Source organism: Tripterygium wilfordii, chromosome 1, assembly GCF_013401445.1.
Source record: "Tripterygium wilfordii isolate XIE 37 chromosome 1, ASM1340144v1, whole genome shotgun sequence".
Taxonomy (NCBI): Eukaryota; Viridiplantae; Streptophyta; class Magnoliopsida; order Celastrales; family Celastraceae; genus Tripterygium; species Tripterygium wilfordii.
Window position 1 is genome coordinate 6,141,729 of NC_052232.1, and position 26,751 is coordinate 6,168,479.

At 36.9% G+C, this 26,751-nt stretch overlaps 3 protein-coding genes across 3 annotated transcripts; all 3 read right to left on the reverse strand.

The window, feature by feature from the left end:
• Positions 1-634: 634 nt before the first annotated feature.
• Positions 635-1,716, reverse strand: LOC119996050. Its single transcript, XM_038842553.1, has 2 exons — positions 1,156-1,716; positions 635-1,048 (listed from the first exon to the last, which is right to left on the reverse strand). The coding sequence occupies exons 1-2, from the start codon at positions 1,714-1,716 to the stop codon at positions 635-637; spliced, it is 975 nt and encodes a 324-aa protein (XP_038698481.1).
• Positions 1,717-2,768: 1,052 nt separating this feature from the next.
• LOC119996067 lies at positions 2,769-3,401 on the reverse strand. The gene has a single exon (XM_038842573.1). The coding sequence runs from the start codon at positions 3,399-3,401 to the stop codon at positions 2,769-2,771; it is 633 nt and encodes a 210-aa protein (XP_038698501.1).
• A 10,532-nt stretch (positions 3,402-13,933) lies between these two features.
• Positions 13,934-15,761, reverse strand: LOC119996072. The gene is made up of 3 exons (XM_038842579.1): positions 15,390-15,761; positions 14,374-15,273; positions 13,934-13,939 (listed from the first exon to the last, which is right to left on the reverse strand). Exons 1-3 carry the CDS (start codon positions 15,759-15,761, stop codon positions 13,934-13,936), a joined length of 1,278 nt encoding a protein of 425 aa, XP_038698507.1.
• Positions 15,762-26,751: the final 10,990 nt, after the last annotated feature.

Below are 26,751 nucleotides of genomic sequence, written 5' to 3' on the forward strand. Positions count from 1 at the left end.
AAATGATCTAACGACTTGAATAAATTTCACTGGCCAGAATCTGAGCAAAATGAAATGGATATCTCTACAAGGCACTCGTGCCACCCTAAGGTGGAATACAATCCACTTAGCTATGAAAACACAGTCATGAACTTAAACAAAATAACTATTAAACTACCAGCATCACATAACAACAAGAAAAAACAAACTACTTCTCTGTGTTGGACGCTTTTTCATCTGACACCACCGCGGAGATACAGCCAGGCATCTCTTCAATCCAAACCCTCATTTGCTATTCTTGAAGAGCATACTTAACCAATGTATGAGCAGCCAAGTTGCCTTCTAGTTTCACATGTTAAATAGACCATCTTGTAGAGGCTGAAAGCAATCTTCTTATCTCCAGTACTACCGATCTCCATGCAGTTGAATGCAAATCTCCTCCATTAATAGCCACTACTACTGAAGCTGCATCACCTTCCAAAATCAAATGAGAAAACCCCAAGTTAGAAGCAATTTGAATCGCATGTAAAGCCCCCAATTGCCTCCGCTAAGGTAGGTTCCAAAACTGCTTGTCTCTAAATCGTGCTACACGCCAACACATCTCCATTGCAATCTCTATATATCACTCCCATACCAGTACAACCTCTCCGTGAATCTAATGTTGCATCCTAGTTCGCCTTAATACAATCTCTCGGAGGTTTCTTCCACTGTTGCAGAGAACACACAATGACCAAATAGACTGCCACAAATGAGATTGCCCATTGTTATTACTATTAGAAGATGTCGCCAAACTCCTACCTCTGATTTTCATAGCCCTATGATACCCACTCTTCACAGAATATTGCCCATTTGTAGTCCCTGACCAGCATACCGAATCATAGATAAATCTGGAACCCAATGACTGTTTTAAGATCATCTGGCCTTCTTCCGAATGAAAGACCTGCTCAATTAGACTGATATTCCACCACCCAACTTCCCAATCTATCAGTGAACTCACACAAGAACTCCTCTGGAAGCCTAAATGCCTTGCTATATCTCCATAAATAAGAGGCATTGAGAGCCAATTATCCTGCCATATTTGCAACGTCTACCCATTCCCTATACGCCACCTTAATCCATCCTGTAGCAACGGCCTAGCCTCCAATATACTAGACCAAAGATATGAAGCATGCCGACATTTCTTGACACTTCAAAAATCTGAGCTGCGAAAATATTTGGCTTGCAAAACCTTACTGGGCAAGGAATTTGGATTTGTAAAAATCCTCCGTCCTTGTTTAGCAAGGCTTCATTGAAAGCTTCAAAATTATGAAATCCCATCCCTCCAACACTCTTTGGTGAACACAGTTTCGTCCAAGCAAGCCAACAATGAACCTTCTGATTAGAATTACTCCCCCTCCATATTTGACGCAACAGTTGATCGAGCTCATTACGTAAACTCTGTGGTAGCTTGAATAATTGCATTGCATATGTAGGAATCGCCTGTAACACGGCCTTCACCAAAATCTCCTTCCCTGCCTGAGATAGATGGCGATGCGACCAACTCGTAATTCTCTTTCTCACTTTCTCCACCAAATAACTGAATGCATTCCGTTTAGATCTTCCCACCATGGCCGGTAAACCCAAGTATCTATCGTATTGTTGAGCCTCTTCTGCCCCTATCACTGAACTCAGCTTGGTCCGAAGTGGAGTAGGAGTAAACCTGCTGAAATACAGACTAGTTTTGTTGTAATTTATCATTTGCCCTCAGACTCTCCCATAAGACTCCAGCAGATCATAGATACAAAACCAGTCCTCCTCACTAGCTCAACAAAATAGCAGGAGGCTGTTGTCAGCAAAAAATAAGTGTGATACCCGAATCCTTCCTCTTCCAAATGGTATACCTCTAAATAAATTTCTTTCATGAGCACCATGAAGATTATTACTCAAAGCCTCAGTGCAAATCACAAATAACATAGGTGAAATAGGATCACCTTGTCGAAGTCCTCTCGTAGGACAAATGACATCTGAAAATGCATCATTAATCAATACCTTATGTGTGACTCTGGAAATACACTGCATGATCCAATCCTGCCACTTAACTGAGAAACCCATACCCATTCTAGACATCATCTCAATTAAAAATTTCCACTCCACACTATCATATGCCTTACTCATATCCAATTTCACCGCCATATAATTAGTTATACTCGTTGCTATCATATTCATGGTATGCAATGCCTCATATGCCACAATAACATTATCAGTAATTAGCCTCCCTTTAATGTAGGCAGACTGGTTCCCTTTAATAATCTTCTGCAAGATAGAACCCAATCTGTTCGCTAGGATTTTAGAGATAATCTTATAAGCCACATTACACAGACTTATTGGACGAAATTCTGTTACTTTGGCTGCATCCACCTTCTTGGGTATTAATACAATGCAAGTGCAATTCATCTCTGCCTCCATACATCCAGACTCAAAACAATAATTAACTGCTTCGAATACACTGTCCCCCACGGTTGCCCAATGATGTTGATAAAATGCCGCTGAAAATCCATCCGACCCGGGGGCTTTGTTTGGATTGATACATTGCACTGCCTTCCAAACGTCCTCCTTAGTAACTTCTTGACAAACCATTTCATTCATATCAGAATCTACCACTGGGGAATAATATCCAAGAAAGAATTATCATTTGTGCTCGGGCCTACAGAGAAAAGGTGAGCATAATAATCATAAAAGGCGGCCTTTATATTCTCTTCTGACTCCCATAAATTACCATGATCATCTATAATATGATCAATCCGATTGGATCATCGGCGCTGCTTCATACTACTGTGAAAAAAGCTTGTATTTTGGGCCCCTGCCATGAACCAATGTTGCTTGCTCAAATTCTTTAATGCTTTTTCTTCATCCTCTCTAATACGATTCACCTCACTACGGACCGAGGAAATGGCCTCCTGATTCTCATGACTCTCTTCTGCAATCAGATTTTCAAGATTTTCATTGAGCTTCTTTAAAGTACTCTGCTGTTTCTGCTTGTCCTTCACCACCCATTGTTGAATCATCGGGCCACACCTGCCCAGATTATGCTTCAAATGTGAAAGAGCATTATGGCCATTACTCCTCATAGGTTTAACAACCCAATGCTGCCGAACCAACTCCTTGCAAGTCTCCGTACAACCCCATCCAGGATCATACTTAAACTTTGTGGTTCTCCTTCGTCTAGGAATTTGACTAGGATCCCAGAACACATAAATACAACTATGGTCAGAGGAACTCATTTTAACATGATGTACCAGATAATGTTCCCATCTTTGTAGCCATTCATGGTTAGCCACAGCTCTATCCAACCTCTCTTTTATGAATGAATTAGGATCCCTTCTCCGGTTACTCCATGTAAACATATTCCCTTTATAGCCCAAATCTTGCAACTGGCATTCCATGAGTGCTTCAAGAAACTCCTAAATTTGTACATTACTACTAGCACTTCCACCGACCTTTTCACTTTGATTAGTAATGGCATGGAAGTCCCCCACACACATCCAAGGAAACGCCGCAGAGGTAATCTTTAGAAAACGTAACAAGTTCCATGAATGCTTTCATTGTTGTGCCTCTGGATGACCATAGAAAAAAGTCAGTCGCCATGGACCCCTATTTTTATCGGTAACTATCACATGGATATGACGTGACGAATAAGACTAAACTTCCAACCCAGCTTCTTCTGCCCATAACAACATCAATCCTCTTCTCGTCCCTTCCGCATCTACAGCCAACCCATTTTTAAAATTAAGTTTATTTCTAATGAAACAAATCTTAGAAGAATGCAATTTTGTTTCAATTAAGAAACACATTTGGGGAGACTTTAATTTAACCAACTGGCTAAGTTCACAAATTGTAGATAGGTTCCCAAGCCTTCTACAATTCCATGCTAGTAAGCGCATTGATCATGGCGGGGCTGTTCAAACAGCCTCCGCCTCAACATGTTTTTGTTTTTTAGCCACTCCACAGCTATCCTCTGCCAATCTCTTTCCCCTTCCCTTCACTCCAGATAAGTCATCCTCATCACCCCCATCTCAGGATCTTTTTCCACCAACCTCCTTGCCCGACGCTTCCAACTGGACCTCGTAGTCTTCTGTTTTGGTGGTTCTGGTGGTATAACAATTGTAACAGCATCTTGATTAAATGAACCAACACATGTATCACGTGCTGAGTTATGGACATTATCACGTCCTTAACGTCGTTATCACATCAATAGGAGACGTAACTTCCACATTCACCTCCTCCATTACCGAAAAATCAGGGATTTTTGCATTTGAAATATTATCATCATTAGTAGATGATACTCCTCCATCAACCGTTACCTTAATTACCCGATCACGTAATTGATTCTGTTCTGAACCGTTAATATTCTCATCCTCCTTCGCCGAACTTCTACCACTACCGGAATTTGTAAACTTCCGATGAGAAAATTCCGATTTGTAACCCGTCTGTCTTCTTTGATTAATCGGCGCTCTCATCCAACTTCCATACTCCGCGTCAGCTTCATTGGCATGAATACGGCTAGACGATATATCCGGACACCCTCCTTTCCCATGCACAATACAACCACACTTGAGACAGAATATTGGCAAATGCTCATACCGAAATCCCACATTAAACGATCGATCTGGTAAATCAATCTTTTAACACCTAGGGAGGGGATGAAACAAGGATAATCGAACTCGAACTCGAAGATAAGGACCCTACCCTATTCCATGCTTTTGTGTATCCACTTCCACAAACTCACCAATTGAATTTCCATTGAGCCTACCAACTTTAGCCGACATTGCTGATAAAGGAAGGTTATGAATCTGCACCCATAGAACCTCTGAATCAAATAAGATCTCCCGAAGAGGCACATTACACTACATCTCCTGTAAAACAAGAATATGACGGTCAAATAACCATGGTCTCCCTTCCAGGATCTTCTTTTTGTCTCTTTCATTGTCAAAGCAAATTGCATACAGATTATCCACTAGCTCTTTGAAAGCCGGATGTGCCATCAGTTTCCAGATCTCCTTCATTGTGTTTGATAAAATCTCCTTAGAGATTACACGTTCATGATGAAGTCTCCCTAGAAGACTGAACAACCCAAGTGTTGATATTGCTTCAAGATCTTCCAAACCAAGATTGATGCCTTGCTCCTCAACTTCCGTTAACGTTAAATTGTTCCACTTCACTGTAAGATCCTCCATTGTTTGACCTACAGATTGAACCTGAACCTGTATGAAATAAACATACAGACCGAACAACCTTTTTCCTCACCAGAGAAAATGGAAACCACCTTCACTTGAGAGAAAAGACTAACTTGCACAAAATGGCTAGCCTCAGGCTGTGTTGACTGATAAAGTATACGCTAGAGTATATGTTATCTATTTATGTTAGAGTATCCTTGTAAAATATGTTGATCAAGTGTTTGGTGAAACCGTAAAATATGCTAATTAGACATGGAGTTTATGATGTGAAATTACCTCTAAGGACATTAAATCATATTTACAAAATATATAGATATTTATTCGGAACACAATTTCAAAACACTGCAATAATTCAAAAGAGTCCTTATGATAACATATTCCATTTTAATGAAACGATGCGTTTTGGTGTACCATTGAGATTAGTGGGTCCAAAGTCCAAACCAGAAGCTTCAAGCTTCTACACTCTTCAACTTCTATGGTGTGAATGGGATTAGTAGGTCTGGCACAAGATGAAATATTTTGTGTATATTACATAAGTGATTTGAACAATAGAAATAACAAAATTAGAAAGTATGACAGAGAACAAGAGCTAACAAGACAGAGTAGAAAGGGAGTTCTTTCATTCAAGTTGATTCTAGAGATACATCTGTTACATATATATATAAGTAGATGTGCAACGGCTAGTTCACAGTGGGAGACAAAAGACAATGGGTGGAAACGGCTATTTTGGGTTTATGTGTATTGTGTCGGGCGTGCTACTATCCTTGGGTTTTGTAACTCATATTTTAACACTCCCCCTCAAACTTAAGTTGGTGTAACCAACTTGAGTTTGATTCATGAAATATGATCCAAGTTCTGAAGAGAAGAGGAAAGAAGAATGAGATCCTCTATGAAATTCCGGTTCTCTATAGATATATCGGACCACCCATGAGATTTTAATTCTAACTAAACCATCTCACTTAACGGTACTTAAGTTCAGTTGGATTGTAATACTTGGACCTTAATTTCGGGGTACTTTCTCACACGCACAACACAAATTCAAATTGCCACATGAAAATGGGTCACATGAAACCCAAATTTCAAGGAGACAAAAAAAGTCACCACCTTTGTCTTCTTCGACACACCTCCCATTATCTCTTTTTTTTTGTTTTAATAAATATTACAAAACCCATTTCTTCAATTCTGTTGCTAACCCAGTAGAGCAAAAGTAGTGGTAGCATCATATTTGCTTTTCAAGGAATCAAAAATCCCTTCTGAACTATTTCCTTGGAAGAGAAACTATACCCAAGAAGCTCGTCGATCCGCAAGTGGGGAGAGTAGGGTCATCGTGGATCTTGTTCAATTTTTCAAGTAGGTGTTGGTACCGTTGCGACTTGTTGAAGCTCCATTGTGATACGACACTAGCTGGTAACGATGAAGAGAGATCATTCATGGTGAGGTTACCAGTGCTGGTTTGGGGCCTTCTCCTATGGATTATGCGTGGTTGGTTTGCTATGCGTCTCGTATGCTGTGGTGCTGCCGCTGCCTCAAGACCAGGCAGCAGCAGTAGAGCGGAAGGTCACTTTTCACGGTCAAGAATCGATCGCTCCGTTATCATGAAATATTTTGTGTATATTGCGGAAGTGATTTGAATAATAGAAAGAAATAAATTAGAAAGTATGACAGAGAACAATAGCTAACAAGACAGAGTAGAAAGGGAGTTATTTCATTCAAGTTGATTCTAGAGATACATTTGTTACATATATATAAGTAGATGTGCAACGGCTAGTTCATAGTGGGAGACAAAGACAACGGGTGGAAATGACTATTTTGGGTTTATGTGTATTGTGTCAGGCGTGCTAGTATCCTCAGGCTTTGTAACTCATATTTTATCACAAGCTTTAGTCAGAATTGATAAGCTCTAATCCAAAGTTCAAATCCTCTGCATCATAAGTGGCTCGCTCCTTGAAGAGTTGTTGCTGCCATAATCGTCATTCATAGAAGATTGCATGCCTCAATACAATGACGAGCCCCTTGCAGTTCGTGTGTATAAAGTCTATGATAAGTCTAGATTTCTAAATTGGTGATTTGTGATAAAAAGAGAGAGTAGAAAGAGGAATTTTCCTAGCGGTTGAAGAAAATGCTTGTTTAGACAGCGTGGATTTATTCAGCGGATACGGCGACGGAAACAGCAGCGAAAACAAAGTGTTTTGTGAAAGGGCGTGTCCCAGCGTTTCTCGCTAGCGGTGACAACGGACATACATCCTCCCAAACGCAACCTCAATTACCTAATTTATTGAGTATCTTAGTAAAAAAAAAGTTTTGATTAAACTTTTAAACTTATTTAGTCTTTCTCATGTGTTTGATTTATGAATATTTATTATAAACAAGTCAAAATACGTGCAATACGTGGGACAAGTAATAGATAAAAAAAAATTCTCTTTACCAAAAGAAAATATAAATGTAAAACCCTAAAATTTTCAAGACAAATAATCTAAGAGGTGAAATTGGAATAAAAATTTAGGTTCAAATTTAATTGCTATTGGGGCTTAGCTTAGTTGTCGAACTAGATTCACACTCCAAATGTATTAATCACAATAATAGCATACTATCAATGTAATTTTTGCATCGAAGGAAAAAAGCAATGTAGAAAGAAAGAAAAAATAAGAAAGACACAAGAATGTATGTGGTTCAGAAACTTGCATAGTCCATGGATGCCTGATCTTTTATTCAAGAAGCGAGTGTCTCTACTAAATGTTTGAATGATACATGCATTTATAGTGCTTCGGAGGTTAGGAGCGGTTATGAAAGTTGGGTGCGGTTACACCGGTTGATTTGCATCTCTTGATAACCTCTTACAATAACTGCTATCCGAACCGCTACCTCCTTCGTTATTTGAGCAGTTGAAACTGACCAAGACATCAGTTGGAACTGCCTTGTCCCCATTATCTCATACGGAGGAATAACCTCCTCAGCTCAGCATGTGTATACCTTCAATATTTTTCTCCACACATACTCGTTTATGTATATTCAAAGCATAACTATCACAAAATCACAAGGGGGATACCGTAACTACGTATCATTGAACATACCTTGAACAATAGAACATCACATCCACCCTTTGGGATTAGAGACTAGCATAGAGCACTAGCCACTCGTGATCAGAGTGATAAACATCTAATCTATTGTCCTCTAAGTGTTTACACAAAATCAATGAGAAAAACCAAGGAGAACAAAGAAATCTAGAAAGAGAAACTAAAACTAAACTACTCTAGAACTATGGTGAATGATAGAAAAGTATGAGGGAAAACCCTTAGAATAGGGTTTTATCCTCTGTCTTCTGATTTACAATACCTATCTACTCTTACAAAGTCGTTCTCCATTGGTTACAAATGTTAATTGCCCAAAAACTCCTTAAAAATCTTATTCTCGAGTTGTAGGTCCACAACAGGTGCCCGGATAACCTAAGAGGGTGTCTAGACAGATTTAAATTTGTCCTAAATTATGAAATTGGCTTGCTGTCCAGATAGAAAAATTGGGGGTCCGGACAACTTGCTGTCCCGACAGCCAAATTAGGGTGTCCAGATGGCTTGCCGTCCCTATGACCAAATTGAAGTGTCTCGACAGCAAATCTGATTTCTAACTATTGAAGTTTGAATAACTTCGTTTTGCTCTAATTTCCTACGAAATCAATGGCAAACACTTGTAATTGAAAAGTTAAGCTAAAACATATAAAAACACAGTAGTAGATACTAGAACATCCTAATTAAAGAACATTGAAACCTCAATTTAGAGGTCTAATCGCACCTTCAAATTAGACGTTGCTAGTCCCTAACAATGCAAACGTATCTTAAACAAATAAAACTTAACTCACTTTCGTAGGCATCACGGTTGTATTTAGTGCATGCAACAAGCCTTTAAACCCCTCGGTAATCCTAGTGGATGAGTTATAGACTTGTGATGATTTATTAGAGCGAAACCCACAAACAATTATCATGGGATCCATAATTACATTGAAAGCACAACTAAAGATTCTTGGCTTTCATATGCAAGAGATAAAGTTAATCCTCTAGTTCTACAATAGTAAACACATGCAAAATCGTTGACAACTAATCTCAATCCACTTAAAGATGACTGTAACACCCAGAAAATTTACCAAGTACATTATATAATTTTTTTTACAAGTATAGAATTACTAGGATTTTATGCAGAAGTTCTCCTTGAGAAATGGTTAATAATAATAATAAGATAATAAAATAAATAGAAAATTTTCAGAGTTAATACTTGATGAAATTTAATAAACGAAATATTACAACTTGAATTTTGATATGGGGGAAAAACACAAACTATACATACATTCATACGTGTCATGTACATTTTAATATTTCTATGAAATATTAAAATGTACAAACGATATAAAGACTCCATGTGATAGGTGTGAACCTAGCAAAGTCACTACAAGAAAACAGGCCTTAGATGATAGAAAAACACTGTCATAAAAGGGGGTGCATGATAGAGTTCGTTTCTATCATGTATGTCACTGTCATCCTTTTATGACATAAAAAAAATCTATCATGCATTAATGATATAATTTAATAATCATAAATCTATCATACCAAGAAATTACTTTTAATTAATTTCAGTTAATATTTTGGCGAGAGTTGATTTTTTTTGTGGGTATTGACTTTTTAAGTTTGATTTTATGGGGGGAAAATGAAATGTTTTTAAAAAAATTTTCATTTAATTTTGGTGCCAAAATTTTCAATTCGGTATTTTTGTGACAGAATTTTGTGACTGGTTTTTTCTGTCGCGAGATTAAAAAATTATTTTAAAATAAATATTAATTTTTAAATTTTATTTATTTATTCCTGTATTTAAAATTCATTTACAGATTTGATATATGAAATTAAAATTAAATTGGATATAAAATTGAATCGAAAAGCATTATAATATACTAGATAATATTACATAACATTCAATACAAGGAAAAAAGTCTCATCTTATATAAGCAACAGATTCTCAAACTTTATATCTCAAGTACTTTAATCAAAACAATTCCATGCATGCTAAACAAGAGAGAATTCGCAACAACCTATCAAACAAGACACAATTTCCAGCAGCTTATCAAAGTTTATCAGTTTTCACAAACAAAAAAAGAAGAAAATTAAACCATTCCTAGCTAAGGAAATGCAGCAGTTCCTCCCATTCCCAGAAAGGTCCACAAACACTGCACAGAGGAAAGAACTTTAGTTACCCAACTAGACCATTTGCATGTTTCAAAGGGTGACCTCAATTCAGATATATAGTTTGATAATCTAAATACATCAATGAAGCAAGGTTTATCTCAAACAAGAATCCACCGGCAGCTCAAGTTTTTGCTAAACGAGTCATCTATGTGTGGTATCGCAATTTGTACTAACCGTTTTGGTGATGCGTTGATGATTTCGGATAATGATTAGCCCACTCCAAACAAACATCGTCGATTTCAGCCTGAGTGTGCACCGTCTTTCCAATGAACTGATAGGCACAACATAAAAGCCATCAAAGTTATAAAACAATGCTATACATGGTATAAGCCAAACGTATGAAATCTTATTCTTCATTCATCAATAACTTACATCATTCATTAGCAAACTAATGTATGCTATTATGTCCTTCATGTATCGCATCACATAATAGCCGCATTCGATATTTTTTGGTTTTGTGGGTATCTATTCACAGTTAAACAAGAAAATGATGGTTAGAAATATAACATGCTTTAGCTTAAAGTAATAGGCACACAATATTTACTTAAGGTAATTTGTTTTACCTTCACAAATCTCATCTTAGCATTGTAATTCCATATTTCCTTACTAACCTCGGTTGTATACATTGTCATGGAGTTGTATGCATATTAGAGTACATGTAGTTAAGTATCTGAAATATAATGAAACAAACCAAAAATAAGAATGCAATCAGATAGAAAGAATACATACGCTTTAATCATATATTCCAAATCATGATCAAGATTATCTTGCCCCATAGGATCCAGATAAAACACTTCATTTTTCACCACATCAATCACAAGTAAAATCCAATGGGAACTAAAATAGAAAAAAAGAAGAAGAAGAAAGTAAGTAACAGAGAAACCAACAGTTATGTTATAAATCATCAATTATGAAAGACATGCTAAACTAAATGAAAATTGAAATAAGAACACTGAATTCAAACCTGGGATTGTGTGGCATAAATAAGAACTGGCCTTTACTTGCCTTTTTCAGACGCCAACACAAACGCTCTATTCTGCGATTACGAGTGGCTTCTGGAACACTACTAGGTGGTGACACCGTGCCCGGACATATGAATCCAAATTGTGTCATTCAGTTCCTATTTGGGAGAAGAGAGTCATACAACAACCTGAAACAGTTGGCACAAACATCATAATTAGACGGGTAGCCCAACATCATATAAAACAATTAAGTGTAAAGGAAAATGAAAATGTCTTACGCAATGTATAGTTCAATAACGTTGACTCCTAATGGTTGCATCGTCAGCAATGCTTTGCACTCCATCATCCCAATATGAGCTTTAATCCCTTTTGCCTCACATACACCCTCTGGCACAAGATATGGAATCCAACCATCTTTAGGCATGTATGTCTCACACAACTTGGCAAACAATTGCAGTATCGGATGACTATTTTGGTGCCCCGCCGCTGCTTGCCTAGTGTTTCGTACATGCTGCACTACTACTTTCTTGCTTTCCAGCCTTTTCAGTCTTTCATCCCTTGCCATTGGATCCTCACTATTAGGTAATGAAACTTTCTCATTAAACGGTTGCTTTTTGGTACTTCCAATCCCCCTTTTTCCCTTCTCATCTGTAGCATCCGTTCGCAAGTTGGGGTTGAGTCCTGGACTTTTTCTTGGGTTGGCAACAGGAATCAAAGATTTTCCTCTTTTCTTCGTAGTTGTAATGTCATCCTTTTCATCATGTCCTTCCCTATTTTCCACTACTGTTTGAAGAGAGAATTCCTTCTTCTTCACAGTTGAGTTGTCCAAATTACCAGGCTCCTGCCATTTTGCATATTCAAATAGCAACATTATATTCAAATAGCAGTAATAAGAAGAGATAAAGTAACCAAAGTGAAACCTAACAAAAAACAGATAAACTAACCTTCTATTCATCAACTCCATCCACCTTGTCCTTGTCCTTTTCTATGCAATCATCATCACAAAATAAAGGAGATGGTGGGAAGGTGAAACTTTCTACATCTGAATATGGAGCTTTGTTCTTTAATATGTTCATGATTTCTTCCAGTTGCTTTCCAATTGATTTCTTCCAAGCAAAAAGCTCAATCTGCTGATTTTCAATTGAGTAGCGAGGTACATTCACACTGTGAAAGTACTTTGTAACGTTAACAAATTTACCAACACCTTGTAGGTGACCAGTTTGAGGAAGCCTTCCCAGTGATTGTGCAAGTATGCCGTTTCTTCCATCCGACTTCAACGACCCTTCTTCAGCCTCCTTTTTCAGCTTCTCCTGTAACATAAAAAAGAAAGTAATCATATTTCACCACATTAATGTAAAGGATAATGTTTAAGTATGTTTAAGTTGCTCACAATTTTGTTAACAATGTCTGCAGTTTCGGGGTTGTATCCTCCATTTTTAATTCTCCGATCTCTCTTCCAAAGTTCACTTCTATCAACTAAATCTTCAGAAACATCAGTTTCTGAGCACTGGTGGATAAACAGGTTACATTATTTTAATGCAGTAAATAAAATCTCTCAAAATAATTAAATTAGTATAACATGAAAGCAACTTACCACATCTTTCATCAAACCAACGTATCATCTTCGACTGAGTCGATGATTGAACTTATATAAGGCCCTTTTCCCCTTGTTCGTAGAACTGACTCTCTATAGTAAAACATACATATTAGTTATTTCTTGTTATATGTAAAACATATATGAACAAGTGATGAATCAATTCTAATTTGAAGATATACACCTGAAAGTCATTAGATAAACGGTTATTGACAAACTCTCTCCAAACAACTTTCTTAATTTTGGGATATTCAATGGGGGGTGTATAGCAACTTCCAATCCCCAATGAATGGCATGATGTACTTTCTTGTCAGTACATACTTGAAGTTACGAAATGCATGCCCAATTGATTGTAATAGTGTCTTCTTACTATTAGGATGAACAACAAAGCGTTCCTAATAATCATTGATAACAAAATAGAAGTGAGAGTTAGTAAGTGAAGTTTACTACTAAATAAATGATGTATATTCATCATAGGTTGCCTATTCAGAGTATGTAATGTCAAACTTTACCTGAACAGACTCCCATAAGAGATCCTTTATCTCAAATGACACTTTACGCCAATCTTTTTCGAGAATTGAAACCGAAGTACGAGCCAAGACTCCAAGATATGTACATAGCTCAGTGGCCTCATCACCTGCAGGAACTCCCATTGAATTATATTGTATCACTATCCTCCCCTTTGTCGTTCTTAATTTTTTATTCTGCCTGGCACCCATATTGACACCTCTTTTCGGGTTACTACTCTCAGGAACATCAGCACCTAGAACATCAGCACCTTGAACATCGTCACCTTGAACATCAACACCTAGAACATCGTCACCTTCAACAAATTCACCTTCAACATCAGCATCTTCAGTGTCTTCGTCTTCATCATCTTCATGGTCAAGCAGTTTATCATGATATGCAACCTCAAAATTATCCTCATCATCAAAAGAACCCTTTCTTTTATCCATTTAACTACACCTGAAAATTGTAAAACATAAATAACATAAGAACTTAAGCCACGACACAGAATTAAAAGAAAAAAGCCATCACACACAAACATATGCACAAAAGACACAATTAAACAATAAAATATTTAAGAATTTAATGATTACTCACTGCCAACAGGGTTCTATATAATGGTATTTCGACGTTCGATCCAAATTCCCTCTTCGGTATTTCATGCGAATATTTCTTGCTCACCATCGACAGAATGTAGAAAAGCATTAATTGGTAAATCAGAACAAAATGGAGGGTGTTCAACAGCATTGTAATAGACATCATCTTCAATTCTTTGGTAGGGATCACCTCTACTAAGCATATGACATACAATAGACCATTTTGTTTCAATCTGATCAGGTACATAAAACACTTGATTGGCTTGAGAAGCCAATATAAATGGATCAGATTTATACCCTCCGGTTTAAGTCCACTAAGATGGATCCATGTTCATCCTTCAACACACCACCCCTATTTTGAACCCAATCACACTTCAACACAGGAATTTTTAACAAGTGGTAATCAACAACCCATATCTCATCTATAACCCCATAAAATGTCGTGTCACATGTTATAGGATTTTTATCTTTAGAAGTAGCAACATGCATGGCTTTCGCAACTAGAGTTACTCCACTATTTTGAGTAACTCGGTTTGACTCTAGATCATGTGTTACAAAGTGAAAACCATTAATATCATAACTTGGTTGTTTATCTACGAAAGGCAGAGGGTCTTGTAATATCCAACGTAAGGTATCCGACAATTGCTTGTCAATTGATAACTTTTGCACATGACCAGCTGACAACCCAACAGTATACATGTTTGACATGTATTCGACGTAAAATTCTACTGCTTCCTCTGCAATATATCTCTCAGCTATGCATCCCTCAGGACAGTTACGATTCCGAACATAACCTTTAAGGGTTTTCGTGTATCTCTCAAAAGGATACATCCAACGAAGATAGACAGGACCACAAAGTCTAACTTTGTTGACTAAGTGCACAGTAAGATGAACCATAATGTCGAAAAAAGATGGGGGAAAACATTTTTTCAACAAGCACAAAGTCACTACGATGTCCGTCTCCAATTTATCCAATACTGACACATCAACCACAGTTGCACACAAGGAATTGAAGAAGAAACAAAACCTGATAATAGCATCTTTGACATGCTTTGACAAAACACACCGAAGTGCAATGAGTAAAAGTTGTTGCATAAGAACATGACAATCATGGGACTTTAGGCCTTGAAGTTTAAAGTCTTTCATTGACACAAGATTCTTGATGTTTGACGAATACCCATAAGGAACCTTGATACTCTTCAAAGTTTTGCAAAAGCTTGCCTTTTCATCTCTAGTTAATGTGTAAGAAGCTGGAGGAAGAAGGTACGCTTACCTTTTACTAATGGTGCTAATTTGTCCCTAATTTTCATTACCACAAGATCCTTCCTTGACTTAAGACCATCTTTAGTCTTTCCAAGAATGTGCAACAGTGTTCCATATATGCTCTCACAAACATTTTTTTCGATGCGCATAACATCTAATTGATGTCGCACTAGCAAGTACTTCCAATAATCTAAATTATAGAATATGGATTTTTTCTTCCACCAAACACGTTCATCATTGTCGATCCTTTTGCGTTTTTTAGTCTTGCTCTTTCCCCATTCATGTTCAATAGACTCAACTAGTTGTAAAATCTTGTCACCGTTCAACGATTTTAGAGCTTGGTCATGCTCTATTGTGTTGTCAAAGGCTTTCGCTTGACGTCTGAATTCATGATTAGAAAGAAGCCACCGACGATGACCCATATACGCATTTTTTCTACTAAGTTTAAGTCTACATTTGGGTGTGTTTACACTACAATATGGACAGACATTGTACCCTTTAAAGGTTCAACCCCGTTAAATTCCCATATGCTGGAAAGTCATTTATAGTCCATAGTAACATAGCATCTACCCCAACATCCCATAAAATTTATAAATCTTCTATCAAAGGAGCCAAGTACACATCAATGTCATTGCCCGGTTGTTGAGGACCAGAAATCAATAGGGACAACATCATAAATTTTCGTTTCATACACAACCATGGTGGAAGATTTTATGTTATAAGAATAACTGACCAACAACTATATGTACTACTAAGAGAGCTATGTGGATTGATTCCATCAGCTGAAAGGGCAAGACGAAGATTTCTAGGATCTGATGCAAATGTAGGCCATTTCTCATCAACTGGCTTCCATGATGGTGAATCAGCCGGATGTCGGAGCTTACCATCAATGGCCCTCACATTTGCATGCCAAGTCAAGTCCTTCGCAGTTTGAGATGACTGAAACATACGCCTAAATCTAGGAATGGGTGGGAAGTACCATAAGACCTTCGTAGGTACACTATTCCTATATTGGTCAACTCTACCATCCTTTTTCTTCCATCTAGATAAACCAGAAGTAGGGCATTCAGAAAGCCGTTCATACTCTTTTCGGTAGAGTATGCAATCATTTGGGCAAGCATGTATTTTCACATATTCTAAGCCCAAAGCGGACATTATTTTCTTCGCCTCATACATGGATTCTGGAATTTCATTGTTTTCAGGCAACAATTATGTCAGAAAACTCAGCAGTTCGGTAAAACTATTATCAAACCATCCGAATTTATCCTTGATATTAAACAACTTCACCAAAGTGCCTAACTTAGTGAATTTTGTACATCCTGGGTACAAAGGTTTCTGAGCCTGTTCTAGTAGTTCCTTAAATGCCTTAGGATCTCCAAAACAATTTTTGTAAGCATCATCACCATATCCACTATGTTACCATCGTTGTAGTCCATAGACTCAAACGGAAAATCTATGTTACAAGATGGTGTGGTATGAATATCTTTCCCATGCCACGTCCAGGTTTTATAAGCCACATCAAAACCTTTCCAAAATAGATGTTCGGTTACTTTCCTACCAGGGAGAAAGGCTAGATTCCTACATTCATAACATGGACATCTAATGACGCTAGCATCCTTGGCATTTTCAACAGCAAAATTCATGAAATCTTTGACCCCTTTATCATACTCAGGTGAGTTCTACTACATTCAATCCAAGCCTTATCCATTAGAGTTCCAAATCAATCATTTTTTATCCTGACACATAAAAGAGGGAAAAAATGAAATAAGAATTACTTTTTTAAAAAGATATTCAATTTTGAGTAACATCTTTTGACAATAACAGTAACTTTAACAAGAAAACCAAAATTTTAGTGACATCAAGACCTTGGCCACCCAACAAAAATTCAGTTCCATAGGAAAAAAAAACACACAACCAACAGAGCAAGCAATTGACTACCTTCCTAACATCATTGAGATGCCCACTGTTACCTTAAACTTTATCTTTTTCTGGATAGCCCAAATACCACATCAAATATTTTCAAAATTAACCAGAGAAAAGTCAGGTAAATTTATAACACAAAAGGCAATAAGCAGTTATAAAATGATAAGATTATCACCTGACTGGTTCGTATATGGCTTGAAGGCTTCTATGGGGTGTCAACAGTCTACAATGGAAGCTAGGGCTCTTTTTATGTCAATGGTGTCCACTCGGCTTGGATTATCTGGAATCGCAGAAAACCCACAACAAAAATCATAAATAAAAGCAAAATGCACAATGGAGTAAAAGGAAAGAAGAGGATGCACGTACCTGAGTTAGGAATGAAAGATTTGTCGCTGGTGAGTAGAGGGTCGCTCCGTCGATGGCGTCGATGGTGTCAACGGTGTCAATGGCGTCGGATTTCAGGCCAGTCTTGCGAGTTGTGAGAGTGAATCGCGAGAGAGTTGAGCAAACACTTAGAAACACTAGGTAGGCAACAGTTGTATTAGGTTAGCAAAATGCACCGTTTGCTTTATTTTTTTAATAAAACATTATTAATATATGGCTTATTTTGTCTAACAAAATGTAGAGTTTGGTTTATTTTGTCTAATAAAATATTAATTAAAATTTGGGTCAAAATATGGTTAATATTAAAATTATATCAAAAAAAATGTGATAGATATAATTTATATCACAAATGTATCATATTTTATTGATAGACAAAAATTATATCATACGTCTATCACAAGACTATCATCTATTCACAATATACAAAAATTCTATCACAAATCTATCATTAATGGTCTGATAGACCATTTTTCTATCACAAATCTATCATTGTTTTGTGATACAACGATTTTTATCATAAATGCTCTATCATCTATTCCCATTTTTCTTGTAGTGAGTGACAAATCAAAAGTTTCAATTGAGATACAATGGAGAATAGGTAGTCAAAGAATTAATTTGTGGAGAAAGAACATGGAGAACTACTGGTTTGACTACAGAAGAGAGAATAAGAGAGAAAATCCAATGATGATAGGAGGACCAATAAGAGGAAGAGTTACTAGGGGAATAGGTAATTGTGTGTAGGAGAGTGATAATGACAGACAATTGAATGCATAAGAGACCAATGGGATTAATGAGTTGTAAATAAAAGAAAATGAATGAAGAAGTTGGAACCGTGTGATGGCATGGGGATGATAGAAAAAAAAAGAGAAGAAAAGAGAGGAGAAGAAGAGTTAATTATGCTATGGCAGTCGTGTGATAGCAAGAGATCGATGAAATGACTTGAGTTAATAGAGACTGGAATTAATGATGCCCAGGTTTGACGTGCTAATATGGAGAAGTTGGAAGAAAATCAATCAATCTTTGTGCATGAAGGACACCTGGCAAGAGAGGAAATAACAGAGGTGGATTTATAGAAAATTGGGAGGCCATAAGAAGACATTTGAGCAAAGAAGTCTCATACAGAAAGAAGCTGAGCGTGAGAGGAAAGGAGAGAGGAAGATGGTGTAAAAAAAAGAAGAAGGGAATACAAACAGCAAGAACACCGTGTGTCCAGGTAAGAGAAAATCCAATCTTGTTGTGAGATGATTATTGACACTTGAATAAGCATCTAATGAGGTGAATCCATTTCTTGCTAAGGTTCTGTCAAAAAGTAAGGAAAGTACAAAGTGGACAATCAAGGAAAGTACCAAGAAGTAAAGAAGGGCTCTGCAACTTTCGAAAGAGTGTAAGTAACGGTAAATTCATTCCTATTAGTTGATGGTTTAGAATAACAGTGTAATGTTATGAGGAAATGAGGTAATGCATGTGACCTTGGGTGAGGTTTGGAGCAAACAGAATAGATAGGTGTCTTAAGCACGATCTAAGTACATGCATGCAAGAATAGACAGAGATCCATGCATCCATAATAATCTTGAAAGCTGTAATGAATGACACATGTGGTGGATACCAAAGTGTGAAAATAAGGGGGGATTAGATGGCATACAAATCACGAGACATTCGTAAAGTGGACATTATTATAAAAAGTGAAGTGAATCTTGCATTTGATAGATTACCGAGAAGGACAAATGTAACGTCCCAAATTCTTCACCAGGGGTAGTTACATGGCACGGTAACTGTTCGTACTTTTCCAATTACTCGGGTCCACACGATTAGAATACCGCAAGCCTTAATTATCAGATTACATCATCTTAACATCAATTTTCCAAATTACTTAATATTCCATTCAAATGTCACAAAGCAAATACATACTTATGGATCTAATATATATATATGTTCTTACATCTGTTTATGAGAATCTAAACTTATTTCCTTGACCCTTAAAATGCCTGAAACTCTGCACTTAGCACTCCCATTAATCTACATGTATGGAAAATATGTAGGAGGGTTAGCCAAGCTAATCATAGAACAAACTTGTAGCTATTAAAGTTCAGCATTCAAGAAATACTAGTAATTTAAATGATATCATTCATATATATTTTTAAAGAAATAGGTGATTAAATAAGAGATTTAATGAAAGATATGGACAGCGGAATAATAATTGTGAAAAATGTTTTCTACAAAAATGTAATTTCAAATCACAAATCATATGAAAATATTCCCCGTTTGACATTCCATTTGCATAACAATTCTCGTATTTCCAAGTACGGTTACACCCGAATTCGTAAATCCAGTTAGTAAGTGGGAATTCCATTGGTATGTTTTCTCGTCGAAAAGATCGTGACAAAATTATTTCAAGGGTGTGGGAGTATATTTTCATATGCCCCAACCTCAAACTACAAGCACAAAGATTAAAAAATTGTGATAGGTGAATGACCTGCAAAAATTATTTGAATACACAAGTTCACGAAAGACAATTTAGGATGTGCATAACTTTGTGAAAGGAAATCACAGTACAAGAGTAACTTTAGCATTCATAAGCTCCCTTGCACATCGTCAAATCAAACTCAAAATGGGTAGTAATACAGTTAAGGGACAATGTAAGAAGAATTTGGATCTAGGTAACAAGTCACGCGGTTAAGTTCTAACAGGGGCTATATTCCATTTGTTACAACTTTTCAATGTACCCCACCGAAGCATGCTAAAGCTTCTACTTTGAACACACAAGGACTTAGCATTATTGTTTCCCTCTTTTTTCTTGCCCTTTTTACCTCTACAATTCTGCCAAATTTTTTCTATTGTCGTACATTTGTTCAGACAGCAACTCTGTGACAGATCTTCTAATGTAATTTTTTTGTTCTGCTTCTCTCTCTTTCTTTTCATTTTCAAGCTCCTACTCAACCTTGCGACTAATGATGAGAAATTTTTGAGAAAGTGGCTCATACAAGAATTGTAAATGGTTTCAAATCATTTATGCATTTAGATTCAAAACTAGGTAACCAATCACAAAAGAATAGGTTAGTCTCACAAGCTCTCCCCAAGTAAGTCCTTCGATCATAAGTTCATAAATAAGAGACAAATGCTAAAGAAACTCGCTTGTAATGTGTCAAAGTTATTGAAAGAACACACTCAAGGAATAATCATGAAGAACATCAAGAAATTGAAGTTCTTAAAGGTTATGAATCTCCAATGTCTATGATTCCCTTCCTAGGGTCAACTATTTATATATGCATAAAACAATGAAACACAAACCACTAGGCTATGAGGTACAAAGTCATACCATACTCTTCAATAAAGGTTGAAATCGTGAGAACAAAAGAACATCATGAAATAGATGATACCAACGACAAATATCGAAGAATAATACGACAAATTTGTTTACATTTTTTTTATACATCGACATAAAAAGAAAACACAAACACACTCATTTCACATCCCCAATTTGAATGAGGCAATGTCCCTAATGTTTAAAAATTAATGCACAAGGAACATAAAATTATGAAATGCATTGTGATCATAAAACACACCAAAAAAATAAAAATGAAAGTAAACTAATCTTAAACACATATGTACGAGAGTGAATCAACCGTTACACTACGAAGGGGCGAGATTCTTGGGATCCCGAGAAGTGACCAATCTATCAAAGTTCTCCAAGAACGGTATCAAACATCGGTCATTCACTTCAAAAACTTTTTCGCCCCTAGAATCTTCAAAATCACTACTCCCATGTTGAGGAATATGGCGACAACTAAAGGTAAAGTCTTCTTTGTTCATAAATCTCCGAGAAAAAATTACAATCAGGATTTGGGCTGCCACACTTTCGTAACTTTCTCAAGAACATTTTTAGCAAAGTGGCGCTTTCGAGACTTTTTCATTTCACTTACTAAAGATTTTCTTTCAGGTCTTAGTGGATGGCCTTGGTATGACTCAACTTTAATTGTGGAAGGATCTAATTCTCCAATAGGAGGGAGAAATTCCCCACACCATGAATAGGCAAGGACTTCAAAACTTCCTTCATATCATCTCTCACAATAAAAAATTGAATTACCTTCCTCAACCAATGCTAGCACACCCTTACCCAAATCCTTTGTAAGTGTTGACTTTAAATTGTCCTCAACATGGGAGTAAAGTAACTCTACTTTCCTTATGTCCTTAAACTTACCCATAGATTTAGACAATTAAAGATGTTCATCTCAACGGTCATATTCTCAAAAGCAATTTGCATCACCCCATTTGTACAATTGATCAAAGCATTGGAGGTTTCTAAGAATGGTCTACCTAGGATGACCGAAATAGATGTGCTAAAACTAGAAGGTGGTTAAGTATCAAAAACTATGAAACCTAAGAGAAAGTATAATTTGTCCACTTGGACTAAGATATCCTCAACAACACCCTTTAGGCATTTTAATTGAACTATCCGCTAGTTGTAAAGTGATCCTAGTGGGTTTCAGTTATGCTAACCCCAAATTTTTTATAGATTGTGTATGGTAGGAGATTAACATTAGCTCCTAAGTCTAACAATGCTTGCTCTACCCTTTGATTCCCTATGATACAAACTGGGATCTTTGTACTTATGAGTAGTGTTGTTTTGGATAATCGAACTTGCTAGCTCCGCGAAAAATGCTTTCTCCTTCACATTAAATTTTCTTTTCATTGTACACGATTCCTAAAGAAACTTTGCATAGGAAGGTATTTGTTTAATTGCATCTAGGAGAGGTATGTTAATCTTGGTTCGTTTAAATAGCTCAAACCTCTCCAAATTCAATGCTTCATTTATGTTCTTTCATAGCCTTTGGGGAAATTATAGCTTAGGGGCATACTCAGCTTCCTTTGTCTCTTTTTTCCCTCATCACTATGTCCTTTTTTCCTCTTCTTCTCATTTTGCTTTGTTCTGCCAACTTTTACCATGCTGGCCAGATACCCAATATCACCCGTCTAGACAGGTTTACTTTTTTCTCTACTTTCTACATTGTTGTCCGGACAACCATCTTTCCATGCCCTAATAGAATTCAATAAGTCTAATTTTTCTGAATGTTCCTTATGTCTAGTAACTCTATCCTCTCTTCCTTCATCATCCACATCATTTCCCAATTTTTTTATCATTCTCTTAGGGGATATGGTTTTATCAACTATTCTCTCACTCCTCAAGATAGTGATGGATTGCATTTTCTCATGCCCACTCAACCCCCCACTTGAAGTTTCACAATGGTTTTCTTGCTTTGAAGGATTGGAAGAGATTGTAATGCAAATTTTCCTTTTTCATTGGAAGTAAGTACTTGAGTGACCTTAGTGAGTTGGCTTGTAACATCCTCCATGCCTCTATTGGTTTGTTCTTGAAACTTAAGTGTATTTTGGTTCTCTCCTAATTGGGCTTGCAAGAACATTGAAGAGTGTCCTTGGGGAACTTCTTTGGGGGTGGAACATAAGATTGATGGGTTGGTAGAGCTACATTTGGAAGAGAGAGTGGTTGTTGGGGTGGATTGGAGAATTGCTGGGATTGAGAGTTCACACCATTCCTCCACCCAAAGTTAGGAAGATTCCTCCATCTGGAATTGTAGCCCTCATTCTAAGGATTTTGGCTTTGGTTATTGGTAGGGTAGGTCTCTTAAAATTATTTTCATTCGAATCCTGCCCAAATAGAATTTCCTTACAAGCTAGAAGGATTTGAAACTCATTAGTCCTATGCTTCCGAATATCACATAAAGTACATGTTAAATCCTCACTCCCAACCCATTGACTATATTTTTTCGTCAATAATGCCTACTTAGCTTTCAAATCATCATGCTCACATTCAATGTAAAGTTTTCACTAGAAACAGGAATGAAATCATGTCTAGATAGCGGAGGAGCTTTTCAAGAGCGAGATCTCTCCGGTAACTTATCAAAAAACACAAAAGCCTCCCATTGTAAAAATCACCTTGAGATATGGTTGACACCAATCTTTTCAAAGAAGATGTTAAAGAGCCATGGAAAAAATTCACCAATTGGTATCGTTCAAAACCATGATGTGGACACACGAGAAGCAAATCTTTGAATCCACATGATAAGTCAATATCATGTAAATATATTTATGCTTTTATATATGGTGGAGACTATTTGCACTCCCCAGATTCCCATTGTCACCCCATAACAAACAAAAAACCCTATTCTGTTAACACCCCAACGCGTGAACTTGTCACTCATTCCCTCTCTCTCTTTTCTTCTCTCTCGTTCTCTGTTTCGTCTCTCAACCACTTAGAGTCGAAGGCCGATGCAGGCGCCTCCAAGACCTATCCTCAGCAGGCTGGTGCCATTCGCAAGAATGGCTACATCGTCATCAAAAATCGCCCCTGCAAGGTCCAATTCTCTACCTATTTTTCTTATTGTTGGATCGATTTGTTTTCTATGCTTTCATTTCTGTGCTACTTCGATGATGGTTTATGCTCTCTTTTCCTCCAGATCTTTAACTGTTTGGTTTTGGATGAATTTATTTTTGAATCATGTTCTAGGTTTTGTTTTTTTTCATTGGGATAGGGTTTGAACGAGGATTTGTTTGATGTTTATGTAGATGATATTTGCTATTTTCTTGATTTATAACAAAAGGATGCCATTAATTTTGATGCTATATACTGAGATTTTATTAGTGTATGTGGGAGATTTGAGTAACAGTAGTGCCTGGATCACAAGATGCACTTGCTCTGTTCCCAGTTTTCTGGCATTTGGGGTGTGCTTGGTTTTTTGTGGAAAAAATCAAAATGGGGTGTATTCAGACTATACCATATTTTAATGGGGTTTCTAAGTTTTGGGATGTCAATGAGAAAATAGGGAGTGTAAATAGTCTTCACCTTATATATAGACTCTAGCATGATTATTTGGATATTTCCCTTTCACTTTTGGTCTATTTTGTGCTTTTGTAGGTGGGAGAGCAAATAAACTCAATATAGGCTTAAAACAGAATAATTGATGTGTGGAGATTTGTACGTCCAGAACTTTTGCTAAAGAACTCCAAATGGAGTGATTTTAAGGACGTTGGAAAGTATACTTCTCAATCTTTGCATGGACATCAAGTTTTCTTAATTCAGGTTACAGATGACGAAGTTATGGAGTTTAAAAGTTGAAGCAAAAATCTGAAACTGTGCAGAAAAATCAGACCAACTCCCTTTTGTTTCATTTAAAGCCCACACAAAGCTCAATCCACTCAGCTCACTACAAATGGCAGAATTGGTATTTACCTACCTAAGGAGACTTGGTATTGTTGCTGGAAGTGGCGCTTGAGAAGAAGGGCGGGCCGGTTCTTGAAGAAGTAAAACAAGGCTTTCTTAAGCCGATTAAGGAAGCCCGCAAATAAAGAGATCTTAAAGGGCCCACAAAAGAGGAAGCCTTGGAGGGTTTGGAGAGAAGAGTATGCGGCAGCAAATAAAGGAGTCTTTGTGCGGTGGTTTTGGAGAACGGCAGAGAGAGGAGAGCAAGGAGGAAGAAAGGGATTTCCACAACGGATTCCGCGATTCTTTGTGTTTGCTTTTCTTATGCTCATGAATTCTAGCCGTTCTATTTTTTTTTTGTGTGAATCCAGTATGAGGAACTAAACCTTATACTAGGGGATGATGTAGCATTTTTATGATATTGATTTGATCAATTTTTGATTCTTTATGCTACGTCAAGTGTTAATTGTTGTGCTTGATTGATAATTAAACTCTGATGCTTAACTATCATCTAGGTTTGATTATTCTGATGCAATTCATAATAAATGTCATACTCGAATTGTGAATAACTTCTTGCAATTTTAATACCATGACCGCCTAGATATAGACGTTATATGTTAGGATCCATGAGATCGCTACAACAAGAAAACCTCTCTTTAAGATCTCATTAGAAGTGGAGTATAGCAAAGCAAAAGGATAACTTTAGATATATCCCTCAAAGGCCTGATAAGTAATGTAACTATCATATTAGATGATCGGTCTGCAACATCTGTGGCATTTTTGGCTGATGAAAACCATACGTCATGAATGATTTTTTATAATCCTCGAGTAGAGTGTCTTCTGGAATTTCTCATCTTTGGCATGAAAGCTGTAGTCTGGGCACCAAACACTAAAAATAGAATGGGCACGAATTGAAACCTGCCATATTTCATAATGAGTACGGAAACCCACTTACCTATAAGGAAATCAGAACCCCAAGAACCGCTCTTTCATCTATCTCTTGGATCCTCTCACTCTCTCTCAAGTGTTTTTCTTTTGCAATTGTTATTTCTCTCTGTTTCTCTCTATATGAGGAGGTCATGCTAACCCTCTAACTACACTAAAACCCTAAAAATTCTATTTAACAAACTGTCCGAAAAGTGCATAATTCCAACATTCGTTCGGACGGCTTCTCGAACTATCAGGATGAATTGCTCTCTGTCTCCCAAAAATCATCTATTGTCCAGACGACTCGAGGATCTATCCAAACAGCTACAGCGTGACGGGTATGAGCCAAGTACTCCACAATTCAATGCAACAGTTAATAGTTGGCAAGCAAATAATAGGTATAGTATCCATCACAAATGGTAACGCCATTAAATTATTTTAATAGAAAACGATATTGAACCACTTAGTACATGGCACCGTTGGTTGCTTACAAATCAGCCCAAATTGAACGAGGCACCGTTGGTTGCATCAAAATCATTAAACTTGTGTTCAGTGTTGTAGTTTCTTGGATTTTGGGGGGCTGCTGTAAAATTATTACAGCAGCCCCCACTGTAATATCATTTTTGGATTGAAATTTTTTTTTTTATTTTGAAAAATTATATATGTATAGTATTCGGTGTAACGATTCTAATGACATATTTTTTGTTCGAAACAAAAATCAAATTTAACATGAAAAATGCATAACAATTCTAAACCGTTGAATATAAACTCAAAATATTCGATGTTTCGATTGCGATGAATTTGATTTTTGTTTCGAACAAAAAAATATCATTGGATTCGTTAGACCGAATACTACACATGTATAATTTTTAAAAAATAAATAAAATTTTTTTACTACCTCAAATGTACTACAGCAGGAGCTGCTGTAGTTTTTACTACAACAGCCCCCAGCACCCTTGTTT